At 31.9% G+C, this 25,693-nt stretch overlaps 3 protein-coding genes across 5 annotated transcripts; all 3 read left to right on the forward strand.

Moving 5' to 3' along the window:
* On the forward strand, nucleotides 1–2,177 carry LOC100814305 (PAN domain-containing protein At5g03700). Its single transcript, XM_003521396.5, has one exon. The coding sequence runs from the start codon at nucleotides 223–225 to the stop codon at nucleotides 1,714–1,716; it is 1,494 nt and encodes a 497-aa protein (XP_003521444.1). The 5' UTR covers nucleotides 1–222; the 3' UTR covers nucleotides 1,717–2,177.
* Nucleotides 2,178–13,700: 11,523 nt separating this feature from the next.
* On the forward strand, nucleotides 13,701–15,432 carry LOC100815367 (uncharacterized). Of its 3 annotated transcripts, none has more exons than XM_006576192.4 (2): nucleotides 13,701–13,826; nucleotides 14,021–15,426. In XM_006576192.4, the coding sequence occupies exon 2, from the start codon at nucleotides 14,330–14,332 to the stop codon at nucleotides 15,254–15,256; it is 927 nt and encodes a 308-aa protein (XP_006576255.1). In that variant the 5' UTR covers nucleotides 13,701–13,826; nucleotides 14,021–14,329; the 3' UTR covers nucleotides 15,257–15,426. The 3 variants fall into 3 exon arrangements, with proteins under 3 accessions (XP_006576255.1, XP_014628866.1, NP_001239656.1); XM_014773380.3 differs by having other exon boundaries at nucleotides 13,819–13,928; NM_001252727.2 differs by lacking the exon at nucleotides 13,701–13,826 and having other exon boundaries at nucleotides 14,194–15,432.
* A 2,845-nt stretch (nucleotides 15,433–18,277) lies between these two features.
* Nucleotides 18,278–21,288, forward strand: LOC100527532 (fructose-bisphosphate aldolase 6, cytosolic). The gene is made up of 3 exons (XM_003521397.2): nucleotides 18,278–18,469; nucleotides 19,581–19,808; nucleotides 20,174–21,288. Exons 1-3 carry the CDS (start codon nucleotides 18,442–18,444, stop codon nucleotides 20,992–20,994), a joined length of 1,077 nt encoding a protein of 358 aa, XP_003521445.1. The 5' UTR covers nucleotides 18,278–18,441; the 3' UTR covers nucleotides 20,995–21,288.
* The last annotated feature ends 4,405 nt before the right edge of the window (nucleotides 21,289–25,693 follow it).

Here is a 25,693-nt window from a genome sequence, read left to right on the forward strand (position 1 = left end):
TTTATAGTCTGACAGCCACGCTCTATTAAAAAGGTGCACCAATACACGAGCAGCCGTATGGTATTTTTCCTTCTCGAACATCTTTAATCTTTAATTAATGCTACTATATATATATATATATATATATATATGACATTTTATTTTATATATACAGAGCCTTAACCTTATAAATCTCCTACGGCACTGTCTACTCTCACGTTCATCAACTCACTTTCCATAGCTATGCGAAGAACTGTGATGCTCAACATGTTGCAAACTCGTCACCCCCAATTTCTAGCGATTATTCCCTTTCTCTTTTTATATACTTTGACATGCTCCGAAACCGCAACAACCACTTCCATCCCACAAGAGCTTCACATAGGCTTCTCGGCGACGGCAGAGTCTTCAACGACGCCGTTTCAGGCAGTTCTGAGCGACCATAGTGGCAACTTCTCTCTAGGCTTCCTCCGCGTGAACCAAAACCAGCTGGCACTGGCGGTCCTCCACGTGGCATCCTCGGAGCCATTCTGGGTGGCCAACCCAACCCACGCAGCATCCTGGTCCGACACCACGCGCCTCTTCTTCAACGGCAGTCTTGTTTTGTCAGACCCCGAAACGCGCGTTTCGTGGTCAACCGCCACAAACAACGGCGACCGCGTGGTGCTCCTCAACACCTCCAATTTACAAGTTCACGACAAAGGCGGCACTCCCTTGTGGCAGAGTTTTCACTTTCCCGCAAATACCCTCGTCCAGGACCAGAATTTCACCTCCAACATGACTCTTTTGTCCTCCAACGGCATTTATTCTATGCGGTTAGGCAACGATTTCATGGGCCTATACGAAAACCACGACTCGTTATATTGGAAACGCACGCCACTGGGAGCAAAAGCGGAAGTAAAGGAAGGGCAGGGACCGATTTACGCCCGAGTCAACCCGGAGGGTTACCTCGGGATGTATCAGACAAGCGACGAGAAGCCCGCGGATGTTCAAAAGTTCAACACGTTCCAACTAACGTCGTCGTTTTTGTTGCTGCGGTTGGAACCGGACGGGAATCTGAAGGGTTATTACTGGGACGGTTCCAGGTGGATGCTTAACTACCAGGCGATTACTGAAGCCTGCGAGCTCCCCCGCTCCTGCGGTTCGTACGGTTTGTGCACGCCGGGTGGGTCAGGATGCTCCTGTTTAGATAACCGAACCCGGTTCGAACCGGGTGGGTGTTTTAATGATGCTTCTTCTGGAGACGCAGACTTGTGTAGTAGTGAAGGAATTGGTGGAAAAAGTAGTTACTGGGTGCTAAGAAGAACCGGAGTGGAGGCAGCGCATAAGGAGCTACTAAGGCACGTAACGACGTCGTCTCTGGCGGAGTGTGAGGGATTGTGCCAGAACAACTGTAGCTGTTGGGGGGCGCTGTATAGCAACGAAACCGGGTTTTGTTATTTGTTGGAGTATACGATCCAGACCTTGCTGGGTACCGGGGATGGATCAAAAGTGGGTTATTTCAAGGTTAAGAAAGAGGAACGAAGAACGAAACGGGTTTGGATACGGGTTGGGGTTGTGGTTACGGTTTTGGTTGGGGTTGGGGTTATTATTATTGGGGTCGGGTTTTGCGTGACGAGATGGAAAAAGAAGAGAGGGGTGAAGGAAGAGGATTGGGGTTCGCCCGGCCCGTATAAGAATCTCGAATCCGCAAGTTTTAGATCCATTGAAATGAGCAATAGTAACAGTGCCAACGAATGACGCAAGGGGTGACGCATGTGCTCTTAGTTGACAATTGGTGGGGTCCATCTAATCTAATGTTTGTTTTCTGTTGGTGTTGAGGTCCGGTGAAAAGGTACCGGATTGTGTTGGTTTTCTCACCAACCAGGGGCGCAACTCTCGCAAGTGGCGGTTTCAAAAACATGACTTCACTACAGTGTTATGATCATAGCATGGTAAAGTCAATCAGCTTCATAGACTGAACTTAAACTAAATAAACATTTGTCGGACGTGTCTTTTTTATATTTCAATTTGACTTGAAACTGCCGCCGCCGCCGCCGCCGCCGCCGCCGCCGCCGCCGCCGCCGCTTCATTTGAAAGTGAGGCTCCATTAGTTAAAACTCCTTGCTTGCTCACAGTCACAGATATGAACGTAATGTAATGCTCTTCCGGCCTTTATCTTTTATACTCTACAGTAAGGCCAATTTATTCATTCTTTGAAATTTCTGGGGGAGCCAAGGCCATTTTAATCTTCTTTTCCATTTTTTAATTTATTTTGTCTACCATGTTCGTTTTATGTCATTTTATATTTATCAAGTAAATATGATTTAACTAAGCAAGTAAATATGATTTATCTGACGCTTGCCCATAAACAAAGGCTATTACCACGGAGTATGGCTAATTATCCTTCTGAACAATTACTATAATGGGCCTTTTGGAAAATTTGATCTATTGTGGAATTGCTATTACCCCCCTCCCAATTGCTACTTTTACCCACAGGTGTTAGAATTATATTCCAAAAATGCCCTTTTGATCGTTACTTTTTTTTCACCCCACTAATGACAACGGAAATATGATTCCCTTTAATAGTGTACAACAAGGTCATATTTTAATTGTGTAATATACAACGGAAAATAGGATTTTGTTTACACTATTAAACAAAATCATATTTTTATCACAATAAAAGGTAATGTGTGTCATCATTAAGATGATTTGTGTCATAATCAATTCCAAAATAATTAAAATAAACTTATTTATTAATTTCAAAAAATTAAAAAAAAAATATTGCAATTAATTAAATTTTTTCATAAAAAATGAACAAAATAGAAATGTATTTTAATTGGGTAAAAAGGGGTTTAAAAAGTACTACTCTGGACCTAAATATAAGCAATAAAAAAAATAATTTTGGACCTAAGTATAAGTAAATACTAACTAACTTTTATTTCATTTAATGATAGTATTTCTATTATGTCCTTCATTTGATAAAATCTTGTTTCCCGTGAATCATTTATTCTTATTTTACAAGCACTACTATGAAAGGTATTTTAGAAATATTTTTTGAATTAAATGTTTTTAACTAAATTCCTTAATTCATGTGTTTGGTTCTTAAATGTTCTTATATTTAGGTTCGGAGGGAGTACACAATGAAAACACATTCTTTTTTTTTTTTTTGGTGGAAACAAAAATACAATCTTGTTATGTAAAAGGAGGTGCAAAAAATTATGGAAATATGTTTGTGTTGTATAAAGTATACAAAAAAATATTTTTATTGTGTATTTTTTTTTTTGCACCTTTTTTACACAACAAAAATCTATTTCCGTTAAAAGGATATTTTGAGAATATTTTTTTTTCAAATCTAATGGTGGTGTAAATAGCAACAATTTGGGTGAGGATAGTAATTCCCTTGCAAACCCCACTCGAAGGCCGAAGCCATCTAAGTTTCGCTTGATCCATGCATAATTAAAGCCGGGTCTCTGTGCGCATACCTCTATCCCCTGTATTTTAAAAAGACCAAAATCTTTGTCAAAAAATAATGATAATAATTTTTAAGCATGTATTTTTACTATTTGCACGCTTTTTCTATCACTAGTGAATAGAGGTAAACTGGTAATGACACAAATATTATTCCTACTTCTAATTTGTACATGAAAAGATAAAGTACTTATATACTTGCTCTCTTATTTTGCTATAAAAAAAACGGTTCTTATTTATACTTAGGTCTCATTTCTTGCATAGTAGTTAAATGAAACTTCACAAATTAGTCAAAAAAATTGCTAATTTAATAAAATAAAAACAACTATAAAATTAATTAAAAAAATATTATTAATTAAAAAATGTAATGCCTAACTCAACTAAAAAATTATAGCATGCTTTTTTTAAGACATTATAACATGGTTGTAGAGCATAGAATAATAGAAATTAATTAAATATATTCCAGCACATTAGAGTAATTAATTATAGCATAAAACAATTAGAACTGAATAAATAATAAGTAAATTTGTGAAACAACCCATTCATAAGTTACGAATTAATACTGTACCCACGGCCCTTATACTCTCCAAGATTTATCATGCGTATTGTACAAGTATAATATTAGTTTTTTTATATAAAAAAATTGAATATATTAATTGGGGATAAGGGACAGTGCAGGTAAATGCCTGCATCTGGACCTAAATATATTTAGTAGATAACTTTCCTTTTCATTGTGATTATTTGTTCAAATACCATTAGCTCCGAGATATATCATCAAGTCATCTGTATTTTTTTTATCAGTCATTAACTCATCTGTATTATTTTATGGATAATTTAGTTTATATTTAAAATTTAATATATTAAAAAATATGTGGGTATAGGTGTGAACACTAATACATTTAATTAGACTTGTACAGTTGTACCCATCATATATTTCTCAACATGCCTGTAGATATTTGTACTTCAAACATAAACCTATTCTAACAGATAATTAGTTTTGCTGTCTATATTTGAGTAAATTTTGCATGTAAATACTAAATACAGAGAGGGAGAAAGATGTCAGGTGGCTGCTAGAATCTTTCTGGCGTATTGCTCCATTGCATTGTTTGTTTAAACTTTGAAGACGTATTTCAGCATGTCATATCTTGAAGCAATAAAACCTACATGTCATGTAAAGAATAAATGCTCTCGATCGATCAGCTGATTCTATTAAGAGGAAGCAACTAACTAGCAAGTACTACAATATGTCAATATAAAGAAACGAATATTCTTTCCATTTTTATCCAGCGCAGCATGCTTATGCTTTACAATGTGCTTTATGCACGGTTGCTCCGCTGTATTTTATTTTTTATTTATTTTAGTAGCAAAATTGTGAACAGATTAAGAAGTAATTTTTTTTAATGTTAGAAAATTATAATTTGAGATAAATTAATAATACAAAATAGGGTAGACTTTTGTTAGAGTGTATATTAAAATTTTTATGGAAGTATGAATGATAATAATTTGAAGGTAAATATGTAATTTAAATATACTTACGGTTATACTTCATTGTTTACAACATTATAATATGTAATCAAAAGTGCACCAAAGTATAATAGGAATTGCATAATCTATTCATGAAAACACCAACCAAGACATTGGTGATACATGACGTTAAATTTTAACTCAAATAGACATAACCAACAATAAAGAAACTGAGTTAAAGTCAAGATAATACAAAACAGTATTATTGATGTACAATATGAGCATTTATATTTTTAAACCTTAATGCTAGTAAAAGAACACTATTTGAAGTATACAATGTTTATTTTCCATAGTGATTTCTGCAATTTATTGGTAGTAAAAGAACACTCAAATGACCCCAATTATGCATTATAATTCTTGTATCCTAATTAACCAATTAATCAAATTATATTAAGCATTTTGGTTGTTGGCCAAAGACAAAAGAAAACTCACTTCCTAGATAATCACATAAGTAATAAAAAATGAGACATTGTACCTGCTTATTAGGTATATTTTTTTTTTTATAAATTCAAAGAAGAAACTAACATTCAAAATTCAAAGCCCTTTCAAGAATAATTTTATATTAAATGATTCTAGACTTATACATTAGAAAACCTCACATGAAAAATCAATAGCAAAATCAAATTGTTTACCCGAAAAAAAAAGAACCACTTTTGTATCTTTAATTTTTAGAAGCATGGGAACCATCTACACTGGTTGCATACACAATAGAAGTTTGCAACAAAATCAAATAATAATTTGTTTTTTTTGGAAGGTAAATCAAATAATAATTTGATAGACAAAAAAGAAAAGAAATGGAAAAGAAGAAGAACAACTCTCTTAGCCTAAGATATCTATGTTATTTACAAAAGTCTATTGAGAGAAAAAAAACACAAAAAATAGAACATAACTTGTTACCAAAAATCACTGAATATAAGAACTCTCATTCGTCGTCAAACAAAACCCGCACCGCACTGTAGTTTTATTGAACCCCATCCATTCTTGTAACCGGAAAAAAAAAAGATTTAAAGTGTATGGTAAAAAATAAATCAATCGAAAGAAGAGATTGTTCATCTCCTTATGATAGCCAAGACTGCAACCCCAAGTTCAAGTCTAACCAAGTTGAGATTTTTTTTTTGGGGAAAATGAAGAAGAAATTTCAACAAAGAAACTTTAAAGGAAACAAAATGAAAGGAAGAAAGCAAGGTTTGGTTTGATAAAAAATGAGAAATATGAGAAAAATTAAGGAAAATAGAAATCTGAGAACTAAACTAAGAAAGACAAAATGAAAAATTAAGATTTTTATCACCTTAAACATTGCAAGGTTGAAACAAACATTAACTCAATCCCATACAAAAACACCATATATCATATCAAAAGAAATAACAAAATAAGTGAGGATAAGTTCAATTTTTAAAAAAAATCTTACCCAAAGCACACAATTTTAATTTCTGCATAGTCATGAAAAGAAAACTTTCTTCTTTGTTGCAGTAGCATTCCATAAAAAATGTTGGGCAAAAAAGTCAAATTTAGAATGACCAATCAATTGAAAGCCATTACCTCATTTCTTAGCTTGAAAACAATAATATTGGTTGTTCTAGATCTTAAAAAAATATAACTAAAATCATAAAAGTAAAAGAAAATGGCATAATTTATCAGTCAAATGATGATTCATCTTTCTCCTATTCTCAGAGACATTTTTTTTTCTTACAGTAGCAAGAAATAATATTAGTTTTATGGATCTAAAAAAATATAATTAAAATCACAAAAGTAAAATAAATGGACATAATTCATGAGATCATGATTCATCTTTCTCCTCCTATTCTTAAAGTCATTTTTTCTCTTACAATAACAATTGACACACACTCATAATGAGATATAAAATGACAAAAATAGAAAGCATATACAATAACCATCTTTTCTCATTGAATCCACTCAATCACAACAAACACATACAGTGCACAACTACAATTCACACACAGGACACCCATTTATTCTCCTTGTATCAATACACACAATCTCACTCGTAGCCTTTTCTAAAAATCACTCATAGAACATAGTATAATTCTCTATCTATTCACAATGATTCTTCATTCTCTTAAAAATTTTCTCTTAATCTTTAAATCTGATAACTATTGTGAGCTAGTCAATTCTTGTTTAAATACTATTTATATTCCCTTTTTCAAATAAGTGTCTTCAAGTAGTTCCTTTTTTCCTTGTCCCAAAATGAGCAAAGTTAATAAAGTAACTTGAGATAGGAATAACTTAATCTTGTAACAATAACATAGGAATACCTTAATCACATACCAGTCACGATGTTTTAATAAAGAAAGTAATTAGATTAAAAAAAGGCTCAATTGGCTTAAGGTTTCATTTCTTATATCATAATATGTTAAGATGAAAAAAAAAATAACATTGGAAGCACAACATCAAAAAATGCTAAGGAAAATAGATAATTAAAACAAACAAAAATTACATAGGCACAAAACACATCCACAAAAAGAAGAAAACAAATCTCCAAGATGTGATTTTTATCCTTTGAAATTTATTTAAAGATAAAAACAAAAACTCCTTCAATTCTTATTTTTCATACAACCAACAAAAAAGAAGAAAAAAAAATAGAGAAAGGGATCGAGAAGCTCACCTGCATGACATAGGAGGATCCTTTTGCAAACTCCTTCAAGATGTGTTTCGAAGTCATACCTAAGTTTCAAAGAAAAAAAAATTAAACGTTGATGATATAAATTTTCAGCACTTAATTGAATGATAATATAAATTTTTCAACACTTAATAACATTAAATCTAACTTTTACAGGATCATAATTTTTTCTATAGACTAAAAAGATGAATGAAAATCAAATAAAAATTATCATCATATAGAATGAAGCCCAAAAAATAAAAACCTTTATTGTATGACTATAATTTTTCTTTCATAAAAGGGCATATTTTAAATTAATTAATTGTTACAACAGAATCTAATACAAAACTCATGCGCCAATCCAAAAAATGAAATTTAGATTTAAGATAATATTAACACATTGCAATATATAATCACAAATAATAGTTTTTGTTAACTAATATCTATTAATCTTAAAGACATCAAACCACAATATAAGAAAAATTAGCATGAATGGTTTCGAATTTGTGACCAACGCATTTAGGTTTTTTTATATGTCTAGATCATATAAAAGATTCAGAAGATAATCATATTAGTTTTACTTGAATCCACTTATCCTTTCCTTAAGATGAGTCTAAATACATATTAAGAGTATAAGCTTCTTACTAAATTAGTTGCTCAAAATTTTGATTATGTAATAAAATTTGATCATCAAAATGGTAAAAAAATTTCTTTGATGGTCTAATAAGAGATTAAATATGTGAGAAAAAACAGAGAATTTAACCATTAAATATGTGTAGAGGAGTTTCATTGATTGACTTATGTTTTTTGCGGTTGACAGGACCAAACAAAGAATATCAACAACAAACTCATGTAATGTAATAAAAAATAAAATACCATGGTAAAAGAAAATATTTCATTATCAATTTCACCTTCAATGACTAGCTGAGTAGAAAAATCAGAGTATTTTGAACCGTTATCAGACATCTAGTACAAATCAATAAAATATAAATTAAAATTATACAATAATTATCAATCACCATAAAAAAGATAAATATTAGAAAACAATACCTGGTTTTGAACATGCAAGTCCTTTGATGGCTTCAAAATTTCTTATTTATCAAATGAAGGTAAGAGGTCAAACTCTTCAATGCTTCTTCCATTTTTATGATTGATGTATGAATCAAGTCGCCAAGATGATAACTTCGTCAAAGCACTTTGACTATGAAGGGTGGAAGAACAATTGCATGAACCTTTTGGTCTTCCATCTTAAACTAAGTAACAAGAAGAAGAAAGGGAAAGCCTAAAGAATCCTTTTGGTGGGGAAGGCTTTAGAATCTCAGGAGGGGAACCTAAATTTTATTACAAATTTGCTCATTTTCTTGCCAAATGTCAATAATATAAGATGTCCAATTTTATAATTATGCTGGTGGTTCACCTTCAATCAATGGCTGACAAAAAAACATGAACAACTATACATGTTGGTCCACACATATCCATGTTAGACATTTCTCATTACATTGAATAATATTCTTTTCACTTTATTTTTTAAGCTTTTCCCACAATCAAATAAAAAAGGCTATTTTGTCAAAAGGCAACACAACTTTATCCTTGCGCCACACACCTTTAATTTATAATTGCACATAAACCCAATCTATTAAAATTACAACTTTATCTGTTACTAAGTCAAATGTCAATACTATAAGATGTTCATTTTAAACTTTTCAATGGATTATTCTTTTACATAGATCTATTAGATTATATTAGATTACTATTTGGTCCCATATGTATCTTCATCACTTCATGCATACAAAGGCTAACAGGTAAATAAACTCAAATAATTAAGAAAAAGTGTGTGCAAATAATAGAATCTCCAATGGCAATACTTCATGAGTTATTTAAAATTAAGTAATATTGTTTAACAAGTTTTTATCATTGAAGCATATGATTTGAACGTTGCTTAAGTGAGTTACTTATATAAACAAATGTTACTTAATTCGTCCTTATCAATTAAAAACTCATTTTTTAAAATTATAAAATTTAATGTGATTCAAATAAAACACCTACTCTATTAACTTTAATATTATAGTAAACTTTTGTGTAAAATTTTTAAATCTATATGATAATATAAGACTTACAAATTAAAAATAAATAACTCATTTAAATAATTATGTATTATAAATGCTCAAAGTTAAAAATAAGAATATGTTTGATTCTCACATTACATTTGAATTGGAACTACCATGTATCATTTCTTTTAAGGAGGACAATTGATTTTTTTTTTTTTTTTGTGGAAGAAGAGTTATTGGTTGATTGTTTTATTTTGGTAGAGGTTTACTAGATCAATGGGTATGGAAAGATATTTTTTCTGGCATTTTTACAGTTTAAGTCAACCTATAATTTTTTTTCCATCCCAAAATGTTTTTTTATAAGCCATCCCAAAATGTTACTATTAAGGAGCCCATTCTTTAAAAAAATTGGAAGAGTTGTGTTCCTCTCAAAGTGTCTCGGTATCTTAAAATGTTATTTTGAATAGCTAAAAAATGTCACAAAATGTAACATTTTTTACCTCCTTCTTAATCTTCCTCTCCTTCCTCCTTTGGTTCTTCAACGGACAAATCAAAATTGGTAGCCCCTTATCCGTCGCAGTGATTCGGATATACAATTTGGGAGGCAGGGTCGAAATTAGATTGGTTCCTAATTGAAGTGCACCTATCACAATAAGTTTAGATCTGAAATTGGGTTTTTATTTTCCACCATTCATTCTCGCGCAGGTTGCACTATTGAAAATGGAGAACACGGTTGCTGGGTTGAATGCATTGAGCATGGCGAACACGGTGGTAACGACGACGCACAACGCAAGAGCGCACTTGAAGAACTGCGAGCGCATGGCAGTGCAGGTGAGGATGATAGGGAGTTAGGCACTGAAATCGACGGAGTTGGCGCAGCTGCCGACAACAAAGGAACCGTTCTCAAAGAGGCTTTGCGGAAAGTTCTGGATTTGGTGGAAAGTTGTTAAGACAATAGTTACTTGTACATGCGTTGGAGCGTAGTGACGTTCCACCATGTTCAGGCACAGATCAATTGCTACCTTCTTGGAGGTGAAGAACACGGAGGAGGAAGGGGACGGAAGACGAATAAAAAATATTATATTTTGTGACAACTTTTAATTGTTAAAATTTTTAAATTATTAATAATAATAATTCAAAATAGATAAAAGAATCATTTTGATTTTTTTAAAAATATAAAATATTAAAATAAAAATTTTAAAAGACAAAAAATCAAATTAAAAAAAACGTAAGATAAAGAATTAAAAATATCATTTGCCCAATTCAAATTCAAGTATCATTTCTTACCATACTTTGTATTTTGCAATTATTCTTGCTTAAAATTTTTATAACACTTTTTTTACAATTAATTTTTTTCCTTTACTAATATGTATGTCACTTGTACTGGCATGGATCGTGTGTCTTTGCACATATATCAAAATAATTTATAAATATAATACATTAATGTGTATATATATATATATATATATATATATATATATATATATATATATATATATATATATATATATATATAATTTTTTTTAGAGAATATGTAATTCATGACTGTTACGCTGTACTAGTACTCTCTCTTTTTTTTTTTATAACAAATACTAGTACTTTATTTTAATCAGGGCAAAAAGAAAATTTTGCTTATAAGGTATAAGGAGTACCTTTCGCATGTACAAAGTTACAAGGGAAAATGTTAGCGATACTCCCGTGTGTTTGTTTATACCCCAGCCTTTAAAGTTGCATGTATAGCAACTTGATCATCCCCCAAAAAGTTAGCAAAATCAGCTGACGCAGAAAATCTTCTTATATATAAGTAAAAAAAGATAATTAATATATAATTGCATTTAATTAATAATATAACATAAAATCATCATCATTAATATTGCAATAATAATAATAACTACAATATCAACTAAAAAGCGAAGAAAATCAAACAGAAAATGATACGTATTATATTAGGATTATTGTTTTGAATAAATTTCTTTCCATCTTATCAACCAATTTATTACAAATTTTTTCCTTCCTTTTATTTCTCTCATTATATAAATCATGGTTATAACTTTAAATAGAAATAACATTATATTTATATTTTTCACTTATGGTCCCCTCTTCTCAGGAACTACGTTTGTCGGATTGCCCAGCTGCATATATTTATGAAATGTACTTCCATTGTTGTTAGTTTGGAAGTTGTAATCACCGTATTAAGCTTTCTGTCAAATAAAAAAACAATGTATTAAGCTGAAAATAATTAAGATATGTGAATAAAGATGCTCCTCCTTCAGGAATGGTCACATACAATCCCTTTCAGCGTCAAGAATTAACTGTAATCTAAATTAATAATTCAGACTAATTTAAATATACATTCCAATTTGGTTGAGCAGTTTAAAATAATTTTTTGAAATCAATATTTTTACCCAACTTTAAACTAAATAGACCCTAATATTACTCACTCTACTATAGCTTCCTTTTATGTAGCCTTTAGTGGTTATTTTTTTGGGGCGACGACTCTATTAATTTAACGCAGCCAGCTAGCATATGTTTTGAGCTGAATTACAGGGCATAAAAGGTTACTCTTCAATCTTCATAAAAGTAAATTCTCATTTCTCAATTCATCATTTTACTCAAGTATTGTTTTTCTCTATTGGGTACAAACTGGGATGAATGATCATGCCGGTTTTTCCGTTTGTTTAAAAAAATATTTGTGTAGAAGAGGCATTTTGTTCCATTTACATGCACTGGAACACATAGAGAGAGATTCAAACACACCAATAATGTATTCATTAAATAGGAACAATTAAGCGACTTCCCTATACAATGACACAAGATGTGTGAAGAATAATTCTCTGCTGGGCCTAGAAAACAGAGATTTTATTTAGCCGTATGCAAGATATTCTCGAGTAAAATTAATAAATTCAGATTTGTGAATCTGTGTTGTTCCCTCATGAAAGGATGATGTTGGCTGTGTACCATCGTGATATTTTTCAACTTTCAATTGCTTGTCTGAAATCTGAATGATTTCCCCCAGCGTACACAAGTAACAAAAATTATTGTGGTCATCTCTTCAAGTAAAAAACTATGGGTGCATAATCGTATTCATGTGTGACACAAATCAATAGGTTTGTCCATGAAACTTTTCTTGGCTACGAAGCTAAGTCACCTAAAACTACTGTCACTTTAAACAAGTAAATTATATTATTATTTATTAATTTATCTATCATTGAATTTAATTTTGTTTACTGTCGGCTTTCTCTTTATAGGCTGTCAATGTGGTCGCAATCAGATGCATCTCGAGACATTAAATTTCTTTTTCATTTGGTCCATGAACATGAAATTTTTTTCAAACTCCTATCCTAAGCAACTTTTTTTATAATTATTTCTATCCAATACACCACGCAATATATAGGCCCATCCATTCCCTACGTAATCGGAGAGTGAAAAACTGAAGGCGTAATTACTCAATATGCCTACCCAAAACCTTCACTTAATAAACGACTTCATATACTAGTTGATGGGGAAGTGCTAGCGAGAAAAAAAAAAAACTGAAAACATAGTTACTTAAATTAGACCTTTAAACTTCCCTTAATGAGCAAGTTGAATTTGTGCTTCCCACGTAACTGAAAAAGTCCCTTTTAACAAGCACTATGAAAGCAAGTATACAAAAACTTCAATTTGGGTATCCAACCTCGTTTTTCTTTGTTCCTATTTTTAAAAACGGAAAGGATAAAGCTTCTGTAATTTATAGCAATAACTAATAAGAAAAAAAAAAAGAAGGTTAAAGCAAAACTTCCAATCATATTTTGTCTTCAGTTTAATAAGTAGGTGAATCTCAAGCCTGACTTTAATTCGTGGGGTACACTATCACTCTCATCCTTGCATTTTCGTCTCCATTTCCCCGTCAGCTTCGTTATCTTGTTACTGTGTCTGTCATAGTCATAGTCATCCCAACCCACATGTCAACACTTATCAAGGTATCAAGCAAATGAAAATACCCTCCTTGAACCTATAACAAGTTAACAACACCTTGCTTTTCGAACTAACCCACAAGCCTAACCAAAATTGCATACTATTCAATGCCTTATGACTTATATATATTTGCTATCAAACCCATAATTAACACGGAAATACAATTGACAATGTTTTTAATTATAATATATAGGGTCAAACCATAACTAATCACAATTTAATTACATTGAGTGATGGCAAGAGAAGCTTAACGTAACGTAAGCAATTTAAGATACAGTAGTCATTTCATTTGTTTTAGTAGTTTTCAATTTTCATCCCCTATACTGGTACTAGAAGCAAATTTTTAATTAATTTTAAAGGTTAGAATTATGGTATTGAATGCAGAACCGAGAATCATATGCATTTCGTTTTCTTGCATTACATTTTGTCTTACTAATGTTTCACTCCACAGGCATGCCAGAAAAACAGAAAGGACATTTCACACATGGAAAATCCCAGGAAGAGAAACTGCCCCTTGTCTTTTGTTACCTTCAAATTCAATCCTTCGCTGTCTCTCTCTCTCTCTCTCACACACACACACACAGACGGTGCTAGCTAATTCTTTCTATTCCTTCCATCATATGCAAGCACAAGCGTAACCAGCGACCTTACTTTCTTTTCTTCTTTCATTACAAAATTGTCTTGATCCTTTTCATTTTTTCATGTCGGTTTATTTTTGAACCCCAAAGGTAGAACCTTTCTTTACTTTTTAATAATTATAATGAGAAGCATAGCATCTTGTTACAACGAACATGCAATTAGAGTGTCTGATTCATATTGCTCAAGGCCTTCAACCCAGGCCTATCTCGGTCCAAAACTTCACCCTTCCACCAGAGATTCTGTAACCTGCATGTACAAACTCACCCTCATCGAAACGCAAAAACAACTCTTTATTACGCTTACTTGGTCCAAGAAACTCTTGGGCCAAGGCTTCACCATAACCATCGCCAATTCCGAACACTCTCTTTCTCCCTCTAAATCCAACGCAAGACAATTGAGAAAAATCAAAGGCAACGAAACACTCCAATCCCAAAATTTCAAAGTCCAAGTCCTGTGGGATCTCTCCGATGCAAAGTACGAGGAAGGACCAGAACCCGTTGGTGCGTTTTACGTAGTCGTTTTGGTGGACTCCGAACTGGGCCTACGCCTTGGCGACAAAAATTCTTTAATTGAAGAATTGTTATCAAACCTGGACGCAAAAGAAGCGAATTTCTCGTTGGTTTCACGGAGCGAGACGTTTTCCGGCACCGCGGTTTACGCGACGAAGGCGAAATTCTCGGAGACGGGAATATCTCACGAGATATTGATAAAGTGCGGCGCGGAGGTGGTCGAGGGGGGAGAGGCGAAGAAGGGTCACGTGTTGTCCGTGTGCGTGGACAAGAAGACAATTTTCCAGGTTAAGAGGCTGAGGTGGAACTTTCGTGGGAACCAAACTATTTTTGTCGATGGTTTGGTCGTGGATATGATGTGGGACGTGCACGATTGGCTTTTCAATTCGAATTCTGCTTCATCTGCAGTGTTCATGTTCAGGACAAGGAGTGGCCTCGATAGTAGATTATGGTTGGAGGAGAAGAGTTTGCACGCGCACAAGGAACAGGACAAAATTGGTTTCTCTTTGTTGATTTGTGCCTGTAAGAACAATGACTGATTCAATCTTTTTTTCACTTTTAATTCATCTGGATTTTATAGGATTGAAAAAACTGACACCTGTTTATATTTTTCTTCTTCTTCTTAATCTTAGTATCTGTCGATGATATTTGGTTAGTGGTCATGTAATCGTGACCCTTTGAACCAGAATAGATGAAAGTTTATAGATTATATTAATTATTTGTATCGTTGAAGTATTTTTATTTTTCTTGCACGAAACATTGTTCGGCTGAGATATGTATTAAAATTGTCAGAAACATATTCTCACCTTTTATCCAAATATGACAGTAAATATCTATCTCTAGATGTACAAATTGTGGTTCTAAACAAGCTTAGGTGATTCTTTGCAATTTTTGCATTCTTTTACCATCCAATCTTAATTAATTGATTCGTGTTTGTTCAGTGTAATAAACTTTATTAGAATAAGAGAGAATTACTGGCAAGAGTTGAGTAACACTACAAAGCAGGTTCATTGAGAGGTCTGATGTTGGGGGATTGCTATTCTCATCCCCGTTTCTCGTCCCCCTTACTATTTCAAAAACATAGAAAAAGACACTCTTATCCTTTCTTATTTTCCTCCACCCTCTTCCTCTTCTCCGATTCCCTCACTCCTCACTTTCCAGCACCTCACTTTCTCTCTTTTCCTATTTTTTTAAATTATAATTTATATCATCATTAATTTGATTAGTTTAAAAAAAGAAACTTATATCTACAATTAATTACAATTTCATTTGTAAAAATTAAATAAAATAAAAACGTATTTTCGTTGTGTATATGAGAGTGTGCAAAAAATACACAATAAAAATATGTTTTCATTATATACTTTACACAATGAAATTTTATTTTTTTTATGTATTTGATCAACATAAATGTGATTTTTTTTTAACAAAATCACAATGAAATCATGTTTCTGTTGTCTATTTTTTTCACCTCTTCTTACATAACATAAACACATTTTCATTGTGTGATTTTTAAATAAAATTGTGTTTCCGTGAAAATGGTATTTTTGAAAAACAAAATTTAAAGCACATGTGTAGGTAGGATGAAAATAGAAAATTTGGGGATCAGAATAGCAATTTCCATGATGTTGTTGTCCTCCAATACTGGCCTTTTAAAATGGTCCAACTGGAAGTGGATGAAAACCGATTTGGTTAATTAAATAATCAAGGGTGTTACTTTTTGTAACCCAAAATTGCTTTCCTGCATCTTTTTGGAATGTGTTTTATAACTTTAGGATTGACCAATCTGTATTGTAAAAAGTGTAGTCAATCCAGAATGCAAAACTAGTTTCTAGATTCACAAATTCAAAAAAGGGTGTAGGAAACAATTTTTGGAGCAGGAAGCAAGATCGTGAACTGCAATTGCAGACAGAGAAAGGAAGGTCCTACGTCTTTTTAACTTGAAAAAAGTCTAAAAGTCCAAACCCAACCAAACCTTCAACCTAACATCCATGCGTTGCCCGATACTTGTCAGTTGCCACCCTCTAATTTCTGTTTTCATCAATTGAATAAAATCTCAATTTTATATTTGAACTATTATTCTCTTTCTTTAATGATTATAAAAATTTTATAGTAATTTTTTAAGTGTTAAAAAGGATGTTAAATAGTCCCCAAATGTTAAGAAAAAAACATTTTAGATTAGTCCTACAACATGGTTGTGTGTTTTGAGGAGAAAATGAAAAAGTTTAAAATCTTTTTTAACCGCTGTTATTAGAGTCTTTAATTCATCAGTCAAGTTTTAAGATATTTTTATAAGATTTGATCCTTTAAATTGATCACGAAATTAATTTTCAATCTGAACCTTAATCACATTTAAAATTTTATGATTTTTTTCATTATACATAACGTTGAACATTAAGATACATGCTGTTGTTAAAAAAAAAATACTCACATACCTTAAAATTTGTAGGTAAGTACCCATATTTGACCCATATCAATTAAGTCACTAATTATCCTATCTAGAACAATTTTTGCGTATAAGCATTGTTATATCACTCATTATCATCCCTAATAACAATTGGTCAACCTAATCTTCCTTAACAACAAAAGTTTTCACATGTTTCGTGTATAATTAGTATAGTACTTAGCACAAATCTATAAAACAATTGATTTTGTGGGTAAAAAAATTGTTTTTTTCGAAAACGATGACAATTTTGTATTACAAAACAGAAAGTGATATATAATTTTATCCATATGTTTTAAGAGGCAGATTCTTTTATTTACTATTATTAATATACAATAATGAATAAGCATCTGACTTCTTTCAATGTTCTATATTATCCTTTATTATCTCAAAAATTATTCTTGAAAGTTAGTTACGAATCTTGCGATGATAATTGAGTCCAGCGTTCATTATTTTAAATGGGAATCTGTTAAAGAATTTGCAAAAAAGAATAAAAAAATTACGGTGTAACTTTTTTTATTTTACCATCTAATTACGAAATACTTATTAAAAGCCACACAAAATATAATTTCTATTAATTCAATGTAAAAAAATTTAGACTTAATTATAATTTTTACTTAAAAATTGACTTTGTTTCAACTAATAAAAATAAGTACGTTTATGCCAAAAAAAATTTCTATGACAATTTGTTTAGCTATGCCAAAACTAACTGAAACCGGAAATTAGTTGCATGCTAACTAAAAATTCAAAAATTAATTAGTATTTAAAAGCTAAAAACTTTTAAATTGACTTATTAAATGTGTTTAGTAAAATTAATTATTGAATTAACTTGAAAAATATAAAAAATATATTTAAAAAGATAATGAAAAATTAAATAAATATTGTAAGTATAAAAAGAGAGTAAAAAATATATAAGCTAAAAAATAACATGTTAAAAACATTATTTCAAATAATGTTTAAAAAAATATTAAAAATTATTTTACAAAAATATATTTATCAAATAATTAAATAAGTTTTTTAATTAACTCGTTAAATATACTCTTTATTTGACTGTTTTATCGTGCTGTATTTTTTTATAATCTTTTCTTCACCGTAAAAAAATGCAACGAGAAAGAAGGGAAGACGAACGTGGAAACGCACCTACCCCCTTTCCACGCCACCCCATCTCATGAGTCATAAATAGTCACCCCACCCCACTCTCACATTTCACACTCCCTTTTTAAAACCGTTGTCTTCTCACTTCGTCAAAACCAACCAAACCCCTCCCCAATTCTCAAGCCAACCATGTCTTCCTTCAAGAGCAAGTACCAAGGTACTCACCGTTGTTTCATTAGAATCTTGTCATCGATACCCTCGAGGTTTTTTGTTTTGTCGTTGTTTTCTCCTACACGTTGTTTCTTTTTTTCTTGTGAGTTGTTTTGTTGTTGAACGATTGTGCTGATCTATCAGGCTAGTGATTTTTTCATCTGGGTATGCCGATTTTGATGTAAAAAGTTTGTCTTTTCCAACCTGGATGGATGTTTTGTTTTCTGTTTTACTCTGCTTCATATTCTGGCTACCTAAGATGATAAAAGAAATTTAAATGCACAGATCCAGATTCTGACCTGTGTTTGAGCATTTTTTTAATGGAAAAGTTGAAATTTTGTTGATGGTTGTGTGTTCTGATTGGATTAAGGAATTAACTTGTGAACTTCGTTTCCCCGCGAAAACTTAAGGATTTTATTTTATTTTGTTATGCATGTATGTCCCTGAATTCTTGGGTGATTATTATCTTCCTTTTTATCCGTTATTTACATTGAATGGATTTGGTTGTGATATTCTTTGGAAATCTGAATAAACAAGATCAACTATTGGACTAGGTTTTTTTAAAAGTAATGTTTAAATGTTGTTCGTGCTCATTGATTTCTTTCATGAATTTAGATCTGGGCTGTTGAGTGATAAAGTTGCGCAAACCTCTTAAAAACGATACAAATATTGTTACCTCTTAAAACAGGGACGGATTCATGACATATCTTGGGGAAGGGATGAAAATGAACAATATTTGACGTGCAAAATTATGACATTTTTTTATATATAAAATTAAAGTCTAACCAAATAGTTTTAAGAGTTTAGGGAGGGCCCGGAGACACTTGCACCCTCTGGATCCCTCCCCATACAATTTAATAACACTGGATTCATATAAATTAGTTCAGTTTGACGGTCGATTTTTGTTCCATGGAGCTACTTTTATCGAATTTCAATTTTTTAAACAAATTGCCATTTTTATCTTTGTTCAACTGTTGAGAGTTGTTTAGTTTAACATGCCTTTTCCTTGTTTATTCATTTCAATTTGAAGTGAGATTATTGTATTGTGGTAATATGGCTTGGTTCAAAATTTATATGTTCTACTGGTTAATGTGCTAATGAATTTACATGAATTGCAGATGAACTCATTGCCAATGCTGCTTACATTGGCACCCCAGGGAAGGGTATCCTTGCTGCTGATGAGTCAACTGGTACAATTGGCAAGCGATTGGCCAGCATTAATGTCGAGAATGTTGAAGCAAATAGGCGTGCTCTTCGTGAACTCCTATTCACCACACCTGGTGCTTTTGAGTGCCTCAGTGGTGTGATCTTGTTTGAGGAAACCCTATACCAAAAGACAGCTTCAGGTATTGATACTCAGTTTTACCATATTTAAAGAATTCGTTACTATCTTCTCATGAGTAACAACTAGGCATCTTATTTACACTTTATTATGAATTTATTTATGAAAAGCATTTTCCTAACTAAATTTTACCTTGTTATTCAGTTGAATAATTCTAACTCCTACACTATCTAGTATCTACTAATCTAGTAAGAGGATTAGTAGATAATAATGCATCGACTTGCTCACATGTTATTTTCTTTATAAGTATTAGTAAGATTAGTAGGATATTGTAAGAATAAAGAACATTACTATTTTCAGTTTTTGGCCTAACCCTTTCAATTCAACTTTATTAGTTTCTGAACTTTTTTCTGATGTTATTTATTGCAGGAAAACCCTTCGTAGAGTTGATGAAGGAAGGAGGAGTTCTCCCTGGTATCAAGGTTGACAAGGGCACAGTAGAGCTTGCAGGAACTAATGGGGAGACTACTACTCAAGGTTTGGATGGCCTTGGCGCCCGATGCCAGAAGTACTATGAAGCCGGTGCCCGTTTTGCCAAATGGCGTGCTGTGCTCAAGATCGGCCCAAACGAACCATCCGAGCTGGCTATCCATGAAAATGCCTACGGTCTTGCCCGATATGCCGTCATATGCCAGGAGAATGGTCTGGTACCTATTGTAGAGCCAGAGATCCTGGTGGATGGACCTCATGACATCAACAAGTGTGCTGAGGTGACCGAGCGCGTTCTTGCAGCATGCTACAAGGCTCTAAATGATCACCATGTTCTGCTTGAGGGCACTCTGTTGAAGCCCAACATGGTCACCCCTGGTTCAGAGTCTAAGAAGGTCACCCCAGAGGTGATTGCTCAATACACTGTTACAGCTTTGCAGCGAACTGTTCCCGCTGCTGTTCCGGCCATTGTCTTCTTGTCTGGTGGGCAGAGCGAGGAGGAGGCAACCCTCAACCTCAACGCCATGAACAAGTCCCAGGGAAAGAAGCCGTGGTCCCTTTCTTTCTCTTTTGGAAGGGCACTTCAGCAAAGCACTCTCAAGGCATGGGGTGGGAAAGATGAAAACATTAAGAAGGCTCAGGATGCTTTATTTGCCAGGTGCAATGCAAACTCACATGCAACTTTGGGAACTTACAAAGGTGATGCTACCCTTGCTGAGGGTGCCTCCGAGTCTCTCCATGTCAAGGACTACAAATACTAACTAAAGGTGTTGACTTCTTTTAATTTGGAGAATTTTTGCACTATTGGCTACACCATTCTCATGTTCTTTCCTTCATAGAAGTTAGACTCGGCCGATTTGCTTTCTGCTCTCGGTTATAGGATGTCTACGGATTAAAGAATAATCGCATCAAGCTAAATTGGCTTGCTACTGTACTGTTGCTTTACATTTTAATTTCTCTTGTTTTTTTCTGAATGACTTTTACTGTATTATTATGGAGAAGTTCCATTCTATGTTTCAATGCTATTTGGATGTGAAAGAGCATTTTGATATCAACTATTTTTCTTTCTTATTTGCATAACATTATATTGAAATTTACGGGTCCCATGTTTTTAACCAAATAAATTAAGGATATTTTGAATTAAATAATAAATATATTAATTCCGAAATATTAAGTAACAATTTTAAATTTTTATTCTTTTCTCCTATTTAGTCGTCTCTCAGTTCTTTTCTCATTTTCTCAACAAATAAAAGTGGGTCAGTTTTTGGATGCCCTCATAAAACTTGATATCAGTTCTATGATCCAGTTATATCAAGTTCAAACAAATTTAATGGGTTTAAACGGGGGAAAAAAAATTTGGGGGAGGGTGTGCACGTTTTCAGGAAAATAATTAAATTGTGGAGAAAGAGATGGGGAGAGTGTGTTTTACAGGGTAGTTTGGTAAAAAAATAAAATAAGGAAAGGGAGTGTATTAATATATGAGGAAAGTGGATATAGCAGCTGCCTTATAGTGTTACGTCATGGGCTCTTCCAAAAACCCGTATCTTGTCCAATTACTATTTCAAGTGGTCCGCCATAGTGTTTTGTTATTCTTCACTCTCACTTGTTGGGTGATTTTTTGCGGCCAATGAGCCCACATATACCCAGTACTTTCGGGTGTTGCTAGGTGCATTTCAAAAATGTCTTTAAGTGTTTTTTACTTCTAAGGATTACGTAATTTGTAAGCATTTTTTATTATTTTTTCAAAAATATGTTTTATAAATTAATGACTCAAGTAGAAGTTGAACCTATAACTTTTAGGTTATTAATATAATGTTCTAATCAATTGAGTTAATGATCTAATTATGTTATAAAATAAATAATATTGTTATATATAATACTAAAATTTCTAATATATATTTAATACACATGTAAATTTACATAATAAATTTTGTGACAATTAATTTTAATATAATTCATGTGGATTAACTAATATGTATGTTTTTTTATTGATAAATTAATTTTATTAATAGTAAACTTTTTTATTCATAAAAATATTATTTTGATTTTTGTTTTTAAATAGTTATTTTTTTATTAAATAGCAATTTTTTTTAATTGTAAATATATTAATTTTATTTTTATTTTTAAATAATTATTGTTTCTTTTTAACAATCATATTAACATATTTATAATTTAAAAAAAATTCAAAAATTTAATATTTATTTTAATTAAAAAAAACTAAATCCCTATTACTCTTACGGATTAGTTATATGGATTTTTATGATCATATATAACTCATACGGATTAACTAATCCGTAAGAGTTATATGAATTTTTTATTTTTTTTAATTAACAAAATATTAAATTTTTTATTTTTTTAAAATTATAAATATGTTAATATGATTGCTAAAAATAAAACAAACAATAAATATTTAAAAACAAAAACAAATTAATATATTTACAATTAAAAAATATTTACTATTTAAAAACATAATTCAAAGTAATCTATTTTTATTTAAAAAATAAACAATAACTATTTACAAATAAAAAATAATATATTTAAAATTAAAAAAGATACTATTTAATAAAAAAATAACTTTTTTAAAAATAAAAATCAAAATAATATTTTTATAAATAAAAAAACATTTATTATTAAAAAAATTAATTTATTAATAAATTAAAAAACATACGGATTAGCTAATTCGTATGAATTATATCAAAATTAATTGTTATAAAATTTATTATTTAAATTTACATGTATATTCTATATACATTAAAATTTTTAGTGTTTTATATAACAACATTATTTATTTTATAATATAATTGATCTATTAGCTCAATAGGTTTTATTGTTACTTGGGGGTCATTAATTTTAAATTAATTCTTAAAAAATATATTTAAAAAAAATTTAAAAAAATATATTTACTGATTACTTAATCTAGAAAAACAAAAAACACTTAAAGATATTTTTAAAATTTTGTTTTAATATTCGATACACAAGCAATATGCCTGGTGCACCTAATAACACCCAATACTTTCTTACACAACTACATACAAATTTAAACCAAAACAAGGACCAAAAAAAGAAAAAAGAAAAATCAAAGGAACCTGGACCAAAAACCAAAAGCCGAAACAAGGGGCTCTCGTCTCAAAAGTTTGATCAGTGAGTGCGCCTAGAGAAGCTGAGTTTGATCGAAATAATATCAGGAAAAAAAATATAAATATTCATTTACTTTCTTTTTCCTTTTAGTTCCATCCCGATTTTTTTTATTCTTATTGCTTTATTCTTTTTTCATCACATTACTTGTAACATCTATCTATCATCACTTTCTTTATTTATCTTTTCTTTTCTTTCTAACTCTCTTCTCTATTCATCCCTGATCCATCCCATTTTAGGAAATGAAAATGAGATGGACATTAATTAGTGGTGTCATAGAATCCACTACCACAGAGGTTCACTCAATTATGCACCCCCTCCAGTCTCCTCCACCCTTATTAAAAAAACAAAAGCAAAAGGAAAAATGCTAAAGTCTCGGGCCATGAATTATTCCAGTAGCTACGATAGGGTAGTTATTTTTGGTCTAGCCTACTAATCAACTTTATATAGACACCAATATATGAGGAAGCATCCCTCTCGCTGCCACTGGAGAAGTCAGAACCTGATTGCGTATTTTTAACTATGGGTGAGATGCATAAAGGTTACCTTTTACAGCCCAAAATAATTATAAAGCAACTTGCCCAAGCCAGAATTTCCCCCATCTTGATTCTGAGTTGGGGTACATTAGTACATAACCTTTTTTTTATTTATTTAGTTTTAATTTTTCTTGAGGTGCAGGGTGCAAGTCACGTCTGTGGCATCAGAGAAACAGCACATTGGTATGCTTATGCATACACTTTAATTTGATATCATCTTTCCATTATTGTACACGTGATGCGATTTTCGGTCCCTTTGACTTGACTAATTACTTAACTGCCTCTAAGAAGCGTGAAGACAAAGCAAGGAAGGAACGAGAGAGAGGGAGAAACGAAACGAAAGTGTTGTGTTATGATAATGACTGCAAATTTGTCTCCCCAAGCCTTGCGTTTTGGTTTCCTTTAGCAGGAAACTTCTTTACTCTTTCCCAGGTACGGATTCTGTCTGCCCAAGAGCGTAAGGTGTATCAGTAATATTTATGTAATGCTTATGCATATATGTATGTATCTGTGTAGTAGTGCCTGCCAGTACCACATAGCCTTAAAATGCAAGAAAATACTTACACTGCAGATAAGGCCCTGTGTCATGCTACTGTCACTCTTTTCTGTAACAAAAAATAAAAATAAAAAGTATTTTAATTTTGGGAAGTGGGGTATTTCACTTTCGTGACTTTATAGTGTATTTAATGGTTGATTCACCTTTCAATGGCATACATATGCGCCAGGGCCAGGACACGCAAGGTAGGGTTTTCATCTTTATAAATATATTGGATTGCAAGTCAAAACTCAAAGAGGCTCACGTATTTATCAAGGTAGGGTATCCGTTATTCCTCACTTATTCATGGAAACTCGCCAAAAGTGGTCACCTTTCAAATCAGTATTACTATGCAAATTTTATCTTAAAAATCCTTATTTAATATTCCCCCTAAGTATATATGATGTATAGGACTACTTCCGCTCACGTTGTTATTGCCTATGTATTATTATTATTAAGTGCATACGGCAGCACAAGTTTCCTTAGTCCGTAAAGGATGTATTGTAGGTATATATGTAAGCAATAAATCATGCTTAAATGGAAGGCTATTGGACTTAGAACTGGACCCTGCCTTCTTTAGTCTTTGTTTCTATGTTGACTTGTTAGGTATCATTTTTATTTTCTCATATCAAAACCAACTAGGACCACACAATACAACTGGGAGGGAACTGTATATCGCTATAGAGAATTCCCGTGCAGTTACTTTGCTGGATAACATTTATTGATCCTTCGGTACAAACCAGCCAATAGTATGGTCAAGTTAGTGACCTATCGAGCTAAACAGTACATAGATGTTCTACTAGAAGCTGGAATATATATTTTGATCGATGTTTCTTGTACTTTTCCTCTATTCGTCCTCCTTTAACACAAAATATATAGTTTTAATTTAGACCATGTGAAATAGAAAATTTCATTTGCAACCATCCACCTTTGTCTCTTGACCGCGCAACTGAAGTAGTAAGGCTGGAATCGGGATGTGATTTAAGTCTATGTTCATTTAGTTAATTAGGCCGAAAAAAAAACTGAATATTTTTGTTCTGTTCGAATTGCTTTTTTTGTTAACCCATTTGGTTGCAAAGATTTAGAAATTTTGCATAAAATTTTATGTTGAAACTTTATTACAATTGTAAAAGAAATTATTTGTATAATTAATGCGCGCGCGCACACATATATATATATTCTTGCTACCTTTCAATTATACAAAAATGGAAGCACTTTGTTTAATTTAACGTCTCTCAAATAGTTGGGCGCACG

The sequence above is a fragment of the Glycine max genome, chromosome 3 (genome assembly GCF_000004515.6).
Source record: "Glycine max cultivar Williams 82 chromosome 3, Glycine_max_v4.0, whole genome shotgun sequence".
NCBI lineage: Eukaryota > Viridiplantae > Streptophyta > Magnoliopsida > Fabales > Fabaceae > Glycine > Glycine max.

Excerpts from the sequence above, each read along its gene's own strand:
- LOC100527532 (XM_003521397.2), top strand. The coding sequence starts at position 18,442 with ATGTCTTCCTTCAAGAGCAAGTACCAAG. Across the intron at positions 18,470-19,580 it reads CTTCAAGAGCAAGTACCAAG|ATGAACTCATTGCCAATGCT; the intron begins GTACTCACCGTT and ends CATGAATTGCAG. Across the intron at positions 19,809-20,173 it reads ATACCAAAAGACAGCTTCAG|GAAAACCCTTCGTAGAGTTG; the intron begins GTATTGATACTC and ends TATTTATTGCAG.
- LOC100814305 (XM_003521396.5), top strand. The coding sequence starts at position 223 with ATGCGAAGAACTGTGATGCTCAACATGTTGCAAACTCGTCACCCCCAA.
- LOC100815367 (XM_006576192.4), top strand. The coding sequence starts at position 14,330 with ATGAGAAGCATAGCATCTTGTTACAACGAACATGCAATTAGAGTGTCT.